Source organism: Chiloscyllium plagiosum, unplaced genomic scaffold (genome assembly GCF_037043375.1).
Source record: "Chiloscyllium plagiosum isolate Xiang-an unplaced genomic scaffold, Cpla_swu_hap1 HiC_scaffold_5, whole genome shotgun sequence".
Lineage (NCBI taxonomy): Eukaryota > Metazoa > Chordata > Chondrichthyes > Orectolobiformes > Hemiscylliidae > Chiloscyllium > Chiloscyllium plagiosum.
The window spans coordinates 106,570,149-106,582,520 of record NW_028270143.1 but is presented as its reverse complement, the minus strand read 5'-3'; the positions used below and the strand labels follow the sequence as shown (position 1 = coordinate 106,582,520).

General features: G+C 37.8%; 1 protein-coding gene across 4 annotated transcripts in view; it reads left to right on the top strand.

Annotated features, from left to right (window-relative positions):
• zmynd11 (zinc finger, MYND-type containing 11) overlaps nucleotides 1–12,372 on the top strand; it is a 199,753-nt gene that overhangs the window by 102,704 nt on the left and 84,677 nt on the right. For all 4 annotated transcript variants that reach the window (XM_087987554.1, XM_087987552.1, XM_087987553.1 and 1 more), the window contains 3 exons: nucleotides 1,873–2,032; nucleotides 4,385–4,546; nucleotides 10,283–10,360. In XM_087987554.1, the coding sequence (XP_087843680.1) occupies nucleotides 1,873–2,032; nucleotides 4,385–4,546; nucleotides 10,283–10,360 (400 nt within the window). The remainder of the gene's footprint in view (nucleotides 1–1,872; nucleotides 2,033–4,384; nucleotides 4,547–10,282; nucleotides 10,361–12,372) is intronic.

Sequence of the window (12,372 nt, the reverse complement as noted above, 5' to 3'; positions counted from 1 at the left end):
ATATTGGCACTGGAGCGTGTCCAGCGGAGATTCACATAGATGATCCCTGAAATGGTAGGCCTAACATACGATGAATGGCTGAGGATCCTGGGATTGTATTCATTAGAGTTTAGAAGGTTGAGGGGAGGTCTAGCAGAAACTTACCAGGTAATGCATGGCTTAGCAAGGATGGATGCTGAGAAGTTGTTTCCATTAAGCAGGGAGACTCGGACCCGTGGGCACAGCATTAGAATTAGAGGGGGTCAATTTAGAATGGAAATGAGGCATTTCTTCAGCCAGAGAGTGGTGGGCCTGTGGAATTCATTGCCACAGAGCGCAGTGGAGGCTGGGATGTTAAGTGTCTTCACGGCAGAGATTGATAAATTCTTGATCTTGCTAGGAATTAAGGGATACGGGGAGAGTACAGTAAGTGAAGTTGAAATGCCCATCAGCCATGATTAAATGGCGGAGTGGAGTGGATGGGCCGAATGGCCTTCCTTCCACTCCTATGTCTTATGGTCTTTTTCCTGACCAGAGCCTCAATACCCCTCATCATCCAGGGATCCTAAACCTGTCAGCTTTTCTCTTCACAGTCCTCTGCATTAGATTTAGGAAACTTTCTTGTGCATGGTTGACAAATTCCACCCCTTCCAACCTTTCTACCCTCTGGGTGGCCCAGTCACTATAGGGGAAATTAAAATCTCCAACCAGTTGTCTATTATTTCTACAGGTGTCTGAAATCTCTCTACATATCTGCTCCTCTCATACCAGCTGGCTATTTGGGGGTCTTTAATACAGTTCCACCAAAGTGACCAACCCCTTCTTGTCTCAAAGTTCTAACCATATGGCCTCATTTGATAACCCCTTAAGAAAATCCTGTCTAAGCATCATTATTATGTCCTCCCTTATCAACAGGGCAACTCTCCGTCCCTCCTTATTTGTACTTGTGTAGTGTTGCCTTTAAGTGAAATTTTAGGAAAATGAAGTTTTGTAAAAAAAATTAGTATTAACTGTTTCTGTTGTGCTTGATGTACCAAGTTAAACCATATTTGCTTTGTATGGAGTCATGGAATAAATATAGCAAATTTGGCCCTTGCATCAATTTTAGCTCTCTGCGAGAGCATCGCACACAGTTCCACTTCCCCCGACATTTTGCTATAGCCCTAGAAGTTATTTTCTCACCCACCAATTGTCCAATTCTCATTTGAAGGACTGATTTGAATTTATCTTCATTGCACTCTCCCATCATCGCACAAACTCCCTTTTGTTTCTGTACCTGTTGAAGAATCATACCCTTAACTTGAGAATGTTGTCCTTGCTCTTTCTACCACAATGGACCACTTCACACTTCTGTGTGCATTGCAAGTGTAGAAGTGTTTTTAAACTAGGTGCTGTAGTCAAATATAGTCTGTGCCTGTTTTCATTAATTACAGTTGGATTATAGTTTCAACTTCTGACCTCAATAGTTACAATTTTAGTGTTAACTGAGAAACCAAATCTAAATATAAGCAGCTAATAATTGCTCTCTAAATAATTCCTGTTTTCACAATGTTTTCAACAAAATTGCTGATTACAGCCATCGTGGGAATCTGCAACTAATTAATTGCATCCTACTTTGTTTTTTTGCTTTGCCATTTGTAAGGCATTTAAGTTACAATTAAAGTTCTGGAAATTAATCAAACTTTGCTCTGTAGTTGGCAATGTATACATTTGGCACATTGCTTTTTACCTTGTTGACTAGACAATGGAACATTTCATCCACAGAATATTGAGAAAGAAATAGATAAATTTGTTTAAATTTATCATCCTCATTTAGTCATTCTTTAATTAGACATTCCTGTTTGATTTAACAGTGATATTTAATTGCAGTAATCTCTGTGGTTTCTCCCGAAGGTTCATGTCTCGCCTTCACAGTATGCATCCAAAGGACACCAATCGGCAACTGGGCCTTGCGGTAAAAGATGGCCTGATTGTTGAAACACTGACTGTGGGCTGCAAAGGTTCAAAGGCAGGCATCGAACAGGAAGGATATTGGCTGCCAGGGGATGAGATTGTAAGCATCGTGATTATTTAGAAATGGCCACATATATTCAATTTAGTGGCTATTAGAACCTTATGCTGCATTATATTACAGTATGACTGTATCTTTAAGAATCCTCTTCTGGAAGGGCATTACTTATACAATTATCTGGTGTAAAATCAGCAAGTATGGTAACACAGAAATAGTTCTGAATGGTTACTTAGACTGTGCCTACTCTCTTTAGGTCATCTGAAGTGCATCATCCTGTGATGTCGTATGTGATTTTACGATCCAAGTAAGCCTGCAAGAATGGTTAATAGTGCTGTAGGCATATCCATGGAAATTCTGATTTCAGTGTTCAAGACAACTTCTAAAATGCACATCGTGTAATAGTTGAGCGTTTAGAAATATTGACCTAAATTCAACGTTTATTGGTCAACAAAATATGAAGCACTTTATTAAATGTATCCTTGGTTATATATTTAAAACAAAAACATTCTTTTTGCCAAAACTTAAACTTGTAGTATACTACAGCTTTAAATATTGTTTAGCCCCAGTTTTAGCTCCAAGTAAGAAGTTGTTTGACACTGATAGGGTTAGAAATTGCATGACATTTACCACCGCCTTTCCAAGTCCATTTTGTTTGCTTTTTTGCTGATTTATTTTTGTTTCAGCTTCAAAAGAATGCAATATGGAAGAGGACTATAAGAATCTGTGGTATAATGTTTATCTCTGTGGACAGTAGGGTGGAGCTTGACTGCTAGTAGTTAACGTAATTTTTTCTCTAACAAATAATCACTGCTGGGCAATTTGAAAGGCTTCTGTGTTCTGCAAAGCTTTGGAGAAGTAACTTAGCAAATTTGACAGAGTCTGGACTTGATGACCATGTTAATTGTTTAATTGTTGGAGCGCACCTGTAATTTTGATTTTAAATGATTGCTCTTAAAATAGATTTGCTAATTAACATTAACAAATAAACATAAATAGATGATGTAGAACATCAGGATTTTGGCTATAAGGCCCTAAATTTGTAGATATGCATTCCAGATATATTATGTTATTTAACTACTTGCCGCATGGGTAGAATTTCCAGTCATTGCTCCCAGCATTGGCCAGGAAAATGCCTGCTTGGCAAATAGTCAAATAGTTTCATATGTTTCTGGCAGAAAGATAAAAGTTAAATATCTTTAAAAACACATGGGAAAATTGTGTTTCAAAGGCAACAAACAGTAATTGACTCACTTTGGTGCAAGTTGCATTGTGTGATGGTTTGCAAACTGAATAGTATGCATTTTTACTGTTCCTGACTTTATAATGTTTTAAATCTAACAGTAATAAAATTTGCATAAAATATTATTTACTTTTAAGTGAGTCATTTCCTTTTGTTTCTTACTTTACCTTGTTTAAATTTGCAAAAAAAAGCTTTGAAGGATGAATGATTGCAGTTATTCATCTGGCAGCCCAGTGCTTTTGCTTCAATAGAAAGCAATTTCCTGATGCTGACCTGACTTGCAGCATTGAAGAAGCTAGATTTATGAACCAATTTTGTGGATTTTGTTGCGTACTGCTTGGATTTTTCACATTGTGCAGTATAACTACAGCTTGTTACGACCCAAGTTTTAAAAGGACTTTGTTTGCATTTAACCTGTTGGGAACTTTGTAAACTTCCCATTTCAATGAGGGGAGAGCTAATATTCCTGCAGCTGATCGCTAATATAGGTGACATTTGGAATCCAGTGAACAAAATAATGCACGTGGAAGCAGATAGAGTCAGTGTTTGGTCAACAAGACAAAAAGTGGTGGGTATGCCAGACACATGCACCGTGTTCTTAGATACTGATATAGTTGACCCTTTTGCTTTTCAAACCTTCTAAAACTACATTTTAGAAATCTACTTTCAAAACACTGTTTTAAATGTAGAGTAATCAAGTATGCTGCTTTTAGAGTAATTTTGTCACTGCCTCTTAATGGTGGTAATCAGAACTATTCCTGAATTGTATTTTACTGCCAGATAGTCCAGTAAAAGTTTAGGAAAAATGGAAGTCTGTTTAAAGATGTGATGAACTTCAATTCAAATTCAGGAATCACATCAACCTTTCAATGCTAATATTGATTTTGGTAGAAGATTAGTGTTTCAGCATCTGTATGCTTCCTCAGTGACAATGTAAAATGTTACAGTCAAGTGATGTTTGGTAGCTCACACTTTTACATGCTATTTCAAATGTTGTAATGATTTTTATTTGAAGGCTCCACCTTATCACTGGCTTCCACCCTGTTCCCCAAATGTGCTGCTGTTCATTATTGAAGTACATAATTGTTCTTGGCAATGGGTTAACATTAGCCTGGTGACAGTAAATTGTTTGTTTGTCTTTCTTTTCATTTTAGGATTGGAATGTAGAAAGTCATGATTGGTATTGCATGGAGTGTCACATCGCAGGAGAGATCCTAACTTGTGATTCTTGCTTTCGTGTTTACCACCCGAAATGTCTCCCTGATGAATTCAGGCCGCAAGACAGCAGTTCACATTGGCAGTGCCAAGTGTGTAAGGTATGTGCAATTGTGTTTCTTTAAATTTCAATTATTTAAAGTATAAATGTAAAACATTTATGAATTGCAATTTTAATCCAAAGGACAGGTTTATCATATATCATGTATTCAGAATCAAGTTTATTTTAATGTTTCACTTATGTTTGGTATCACATTGACAATTGTATAGAAATCGATTTGCTTTATCGAGAGCCGAAGGGCCTGTACTGCGCTGTAATGTTCTGTGTTCTATAGCTTTAAATTGAGAACAGTGGTCTGCTGAGGGGGTGAGAATTTGATTGCCGTATCCTCCGTTGATGAAGACTGGTGTGATTGATTGGCAATTTTGAGAATAAATCCTATGTTCCATTGGTGGTGGAAACACTTGAGTGGCATTAATGACATCAGTAGAAATGTTCATTACTTTGCTTCTCTTGTTTGCTGAATAAGACAACTAGAGTGGATAAAATAGCTTCACAAGGGGAGAAAAAAATTAATATACGAATGACTTAATATTGTTTGTATTATGAATTCAAAACGACAGACTGAATTGATGCAGCTATATTAATTTCTTCGGGTATTATATTTTGGATAAAAAGGTGTGCCAATTGTCTTGACTGGAAATGCTACTATTCATTTCATGTATAGGAAATAATTAGCAATCTGACCTTGTAGTTCCAAAATCAAATAATTAGTTTCATATCTGGATGGATAGTTAAACATCCCTTTCTCACTCATAGGCAGGATGCAATAAAAGCAAATAGTCCATGTAGAAAAACAGGAATCTGCAGAGCCAGTCTCCATCTAGTGATCGTTTATAGTTTGACAGACTGCAGAGGAAAGTACATTTCTTGCTTCAGAGTTGTGCAGTTCCAAGCCATGGATCTATCAAATAGTGAAGAACATGTTTTATGAAAATGGTGTTGACTCATGTCATTTTCAAAGTTTTTGCAATTTCTGTTTATTGCATCTTCATTGAAGAAAACAGTGCAAGTACACTTTGCAAGGATTAAAGAGGATGGGATTGTGAGGAACGGACTCTGAGCCAAAGAAGGACATTAGCAGTGGTGACCAAAATCTTGATTTAAAGTGAGGAATTTCACAGATTCACTGCCCTGAGAGAGAAGAAATTTCTCCCCATCTCTGACTTAAGTGTGTTATTTCATATTTTGAAATGATGCCTTCAGGACCACTACCAAACAGGAAAACAATCTCTCTGCCTATCAAGCCTTATAAGAATCTTGCATGTTTCAAAAAGGTTACTTTTCATTCTTTGAAATTCCAGCGAAAGCAATCCCATCCTACCTGCAGTCTCCCCATAAAACAACCCAACCACACCGAAGATAGATGGTGATGCAGTGATAATTTCCAGAGCACTTTTTCCAGAGTGACAGTTACTGTATTTTTGTATTTATTGTTAGGTTTGTTTTTAAGGAGGATCTTAAAGGAAGTACAGAGTTAAAAGTGTGCTGGTGGAGAAATGTTTGTTTGAGGATTCTGGGTGGTGAAAGCAATGGCAGATGAAGTGTGGGATACAGAAGAGACGAAATTAGAAGAACAGAACATCTGGTTGTACGGATGAGGCAACGGGTCATGAAGAGAATTCAAATATTAGACTGAGGATTTTCATGGTTATCAGTACTGAGACTAACTTTTGGTTTCATATTTATTAATTAATTGAATTTATCAACAAATTCAATTTGAATTCCTTAGCAACTGTTCTGAGGTTTGAATCACATGTCCCCAGACCAATAGTCTCGGCCTGTAAATCAGGCTTCCTGTCCATACTTAAAACTACAAACTGGATACTGTTTAATTTGTAAAGCCCTTAATTTAAAATATATTTTCATGTATTTTAGTCCTCTTAAAATATGTAAGAACAGGGATGTACTGACAATCAGACCGCATTTGGAATATTGAGAGCAATTTTGGGCCCCATATCTTGAGGAAGGATACATTGATTGAAAGGGGTCCAGAGGAGGTTCATAAGAACATAAGAACGAGGAGCAGGAGTAGGCCACCTGGCCCTTCAAGCCTGCTCTGCTATTAAATAAGGTCATGGCTCATCTTTTCGTGGACTCGGCTCCACTTACCTGTGCTCTCACCGTGTCCCTTAAATCCTCTATTTCTTTTTTGAAAATCTATCTTAGCTTTAAAAACGTTTACCGAAGTAGCGTCAACTACTTCATTGGCAAGGAATTCCATAGACTTACAACCCTCTGGGTGAAGATGTTCCATCTCAACTCAGTCCTAAATCTGTTCCCCCTAATTTTGAGGCTATGCCGTCTTGTCCGAGTTTCACCTGCCAGTGGAAACATCCTCTCCACTTCTACCTTATCTATTTCCTTCAAATTTTATATATTTCTGTACGATCCCCCCTCATTCTTTTAAATTGCAATGAATATAATCCCAGTCTCTTCTCATAAACCAACCCCCTCAACTCCAGAATCAACCTAGTAAACCACTTCTGCACCCCTCTAGTGCCAGTACATCCTTTCGCAAGTAAGGAGGCCAAAACTGCACGTACTACTCCAGGTGTGGCCTCACTAGCACCCTGTACAGCTGCAAAATAACCTCCCTGCTTTTAAACTCAATCCCTTTAGCAATGAAGAACAAAATTCCAATTGCCTTCTTAATTACTTGTTGTACCTGCAGACCAACCTTCTGTGATTCATGCACAAGGATACCCAGGTCTCTCTGCATAGCAGCATGCTGCAACTTTTTACCATTCAAGTATTAATCCTTTTTTACTGTTACTCCTACCAAAATGGATGACTTCACATTTATTAACATTGTATTCCATCTGCGAGACCTTTGACCACTCACTTAAAATACCTATATTCCTCTGCAAACTTTGAGACCTCTGCAGACTTTCAGTCCTTGGTACACTTTGCTCTGCCATTTAACTTAGCGTCATTTGCAAACTACATGTGGTTCCCAACTCCAAATCCTCTATATAAATTGTGAATAATTGCAGTCGCAACACTAATCCTGAGGCACGCAACTAGTTACTGATTACCAACCAGAATAACATTCTTTGTTTCGTGTTAGTCAACCATTCCTCTGTCCATGCTAATACTTTACCCGTAATGACATGCATCCTTATCTTATGCAGCAGCCTATTGTGTGGCACCTTGTCAAAGGCCTTTTGGAAATCTAGGTGCATCACATCCACTGGGTCCCCATTGTCCATGGTGCTTGTAATGTCTTTATAGAATTCCAAAAGAATTGTTTGGCATGACCTACCTTTCGTGAACCCAATGTCTGCCCAATGGGACAATTTTTATCTAGGTGCCTTGCTCTTTCTTCCTTGATAATAGTCTCCGACATCTTCCCCACTATAGAGGTTAAGCTAACTGGTCTATAATTCCCCATCTTTTGTCGAAGCTCCCTTTTTAACTGCTCACAGAAAATATTTCAGGAATTAAGTACTTGTCGTGTAAGGGGCAGTTGAGCAGTCTGTCTATACTTGATGGAGTTTAGAAAAATGAGGAGGGGGATATCATTGAAACTTACAGAATTCAAGAGGCTGGGAGAGAGTGGATGTGGAGACGATGTTTCCATTAGTGGGAGAAACTAGGACTTGAGCACACAGCCTCAGCATGAAGGGACGGCTCTTCAGAACTGAGATGAGGAATTTCTTCAACCACAGATGGTGACTGCATGAAACAATTAGCAGAAGGCTGTGCAGGCCAAGTCAGTGAGTGTATTTATGACAGTGTGGTTTTTGATTGTAAGGGGATCAAGGGTTATGGGGAGAAGACAAGAATAGGATTGAGAAACATAGCCATGATTGAATGATAGAGCAGACCCACTGGCCAGATGGTCTAATTTTGCTCCTATATTTCATGGTCCTATATGACAATCTATTCCAGTATGAAAGAATTTGAGAGTTACAAGGGTGTATGATTCTATTTTATTTCTATGCCTCTTGGACAATATTTTTAGAAATATTTCAGGATTTCAGTTGATTAGTGATCCCATTGTATTAATGTACAGTGGCTTAGTTTTTGTAGGCACATCATTTTTTTTGTCCGCATTTTGACAGCAAAATATGTTATTTTAAATCTCTACCATCAACAGTGATCAGTTTTGAGAAGAGAGGACTGGTCTTCAAATTTTCTGAAATTATGGAATGGCTGCAACAGCAGTTTACATTTCTATAGCACATTTCAAGTTCTGAAACCTACCAAAACACTTCATCGGAGCATTGTAATACAAAGTATGACATCAAGCCACGTAAAATGTTGGGTCACATGGCCAAAGGTTTGTAATTCAGGGCGAGTATGGGAATGGTTTTGATGTGGATTGAGATGTATGGTATCAGAATTTTGGATGGCCTTAAGTTTGCACAGAAGAGAATGTGCGAGACCAGTCAGGAATGCATTAAAATAGTTAAGTCTCAAGTTAAAATAGGACTTGGGAGGAGTAAGGTATTTGGCTGTTAGTTTCTTTGCTGTAGCAAAGGTGCAAATGAAGGTTTACGCAAGAGATGAGTTGCAACAGAGAAGCATCGGGAACAGTATGGGGCTGGAGATTTGAATGGAATTTTAAAAGGAGTACCTTTATTCTTTTGCCATTTGAGCAGTAGAAAACCTTGAAGTAATTGGGCAGCACAGCGGCTCAGTGGTAAGCACTGCAGCCTCACAGCGCCAGGGACTCAGGCTCGATTCCAGCCTTGGGTGACTGTCTGTGTGGAGTGTGCGCATTGTCCCTGTGTCTGCGTGGGTTTTCTCAGGGTGCTCCGGTTTCCTCCCACAGTCCAAAGGTATGCAAGCCAGGTGAATTGGCCATGCTAAATTACCCATAGTGTCAGGTGCATTAGTCAGAGAGAAATGGGTCTGGGTGGGTTACTCTTCAGAGGGTCGGTGTGAACTTGATGGGCCAAAGGGCCTGTTTCCGTACTGGAGGGAATCTAATCTAATATTGCATAAATACACTCATGTTGCTTTTATAACAGATTGAAGGCTAAGTTGCATAAACCTATGCAGAAAAATTGAGATCTCATTACTGCTGAAAGCTCTCAAGACTTTGTAAATGACATGGAATCTTTGAAATGGTCAAGCAGCTAAGATAACAGTAAAATCTAAGCTTATTGTGAACTCGCATACATTTTATTTCATTTTTGTAAATGGGTACTTAATTTGTTTTATAAGTATGTGAGAAATAAACCACTTTCAGTATCCCCAGAATAACTACGTACCTCGTATTCATGTCACGTTTGATGTATAATTATCATGATTTGTACCGAACATTTCCATTGTTTCAAAATTTACATTTATTATCTTTTTATTTGGTACAATTACATTGTTTGGCATTACTTTACTGTCCAGTAAAGCATCTGCTGAGTCATGATGTGCATTGCAAAGAGAGTTCTATTTTATAAAAGAATGTAATGAGAACTGAAGGTTCGCTATTGTCTACCACAGTCTTGAAAGTGGAACCCTATTCTGAATAATAGTTGATGGCTTTCATGGTGCTTGGCCAATGTTTTCCTATGTTCAATAATTCTAAATTTTTAAAATTATCTTGAATAGACTTTCTGGCACACTTTCTTTCAGATTTAATTATGTTGCGTAATATGCTTTGAAAAATTATCTGTCAGTGTTGTAAATCAAATAGACCTAACATGTGATATCACATGTATCTTTGGAGATGCCAAGTGGCTGAAAATAAGTGTCTGAGTTACTTTGCTAATTGTTACAGTAGGTTGGTCAGTGAGCAATAGTTGACTAATTTAACTGCTATTCCTAACAGAGCATGAAAAAGAAGAACACAACCAAGCAAGCTATGGGCCGATATTTGGGTTACATTGTTTCTCGCATGAAGGAGAGGGTGAGTATCTGTTTTAAGAAAGAAATACAGATCTGTGGTTTGCAAACTGCAGTAAGTTAACCGTGCATTAGTTTATGTGACTGGTATTGTTCCTTTTTGATGTATTATAAATTACATTAAATTATTATAAATTATTATAAATTACATGAAGGAAAAATAGAAACCAAAAGAATACCATTTAACTAAAGAATGTTTGTATATTTCATTTCTGCTCGCTCAACATGGCCTTCAACTGTGTTTCGAATGTCACCAGTGCCCTTAATTATGCTTTTTATTCCTGCGAGATATTTCACAATGGTTATCACACATTGAGTTGTTACAGTTGTTTTAAATTTACTTTATATGAATTCAGATTGCAATACAATAGACAATAATTGTCCTATTATAATTTCCTCAAGTTAGATGTGAATTTTTTTTTGTTTCGATGAAGTATCATTTTACGTCTTTGACACTTTTATTTTGAAAGTTGCAGTCCACTTTTTTTTTAGCCAGGTGCTATAGAATTTATTTTAAATAAAATGAAGGGATTAAACAACAAATGATTTTGCAGTTAATGTTTCTTACAAGTCAGGCATTGTTTCAGCAACAGTATATCTGTAATAAGGTAACCACTTTTGGAGATGGAAGTTCCTACGATCGTTTTTGCAAGGTTAGTAGTAAATGCAAATTGGAACTTTATATTCCAAATCATGTTAGCAGAAGATGTCAAGCTATACTATCTGAGGAATTTACTGAAGTCTTTTAAATTCATTCATGAGATGAGGGCATCACTGACCAGGTCAGTATTTAGAGTCCATCCCTAATTGCCCAGAGCACAGTTAAGGATCAGCCTCATTGCGGTGGGTCTGGAGTCACGTGTAGGCCAGACCAGGTTTCATCCCACACAGGTTTCCTTCCTGACAATCGGCAATGGACTCATGATCATCATTAGACTCTTAATTCTAGATTTTTCACTGCATTAAAATTCCATAATTTGCCTTGGCTGGATTTGAACCTGACTACTCAGAACATTACCTGGGTCTGTGGATTAACAGTCCAGCGATAATACCACTAAACTATCACCTTGAAGTATCATTAGAGGTTGGAATTCCTGCTTTCGTTGTTTTCTAATTTCTTGTAGTTTTACAATTTTTTCTTAGTTTCCTGAAACAAGAAATAAAATTATCACTAGAGAAACTAATGGAAGTAAAAGTAGATAAGTCCTTTGGCTCTGATGACTTGCATCCTGAACGAGATACCTACAGAGATAGTGGATGCATTGTTTGTAATTTCCCCTAAAATCTTTGTTTTCTGGTGGAGTACCAGAGGATTGGAAAACTGCCAATGTGACACCCCTGCTCAAAAAGGGAGGAAGGCAAAAAGTGGGTATTAGGCCAATTAGCCGAGCAAAAGTTGTTGGCAAAGTATTGGAATCAGTTATTAAGGAAGTAAGAGAGAATATTTGGAAAAATCACAGTCTAATCAAACAAAGTCAACATGGCTTTGTGAAAGGGAAATCATGTCTAGTTTATCAGACTTTTTCGAGGAAGTCTCAACCAGAGCGGCTAGAGGGGAATCGGTGTTATATTTGGACTTCCAGAAGCTGTTTGACAAGGTATCTCACAAAATGTTGTGACATAAGATAGCAACTCACTGTGTTGGAAGTAGTATATTGGCGTAGATAACACATTAGCTTAAGGGCAAGAAACAGCAAATGGGGATAAGGTGTTCTTTTTCAGGTTGGTGACTTGTGACCATTGCAGTTCCAAAGGGATGAGTGCTGGGATGGCTTGGAGGAAAGGAGTGAATGCACTGTGGCCAAATTTAGACAAAACTCAAAAATAGGTGAAAAGACAAGTTTACAAGAGGCATACAAATATTTTGCAGAGAGGTACTGATAAGTTAAGCTTGTGGGCAAAAAAAAGTGGCAAATGGAGTGTAATGTGGGAAAATGTGAAGTTGTTCTTTTGGAAGGGTGAGCAAAAGAACAATGTTATTAAACTGCAGAAGGCTGCAACACAAAGGGACTTGTG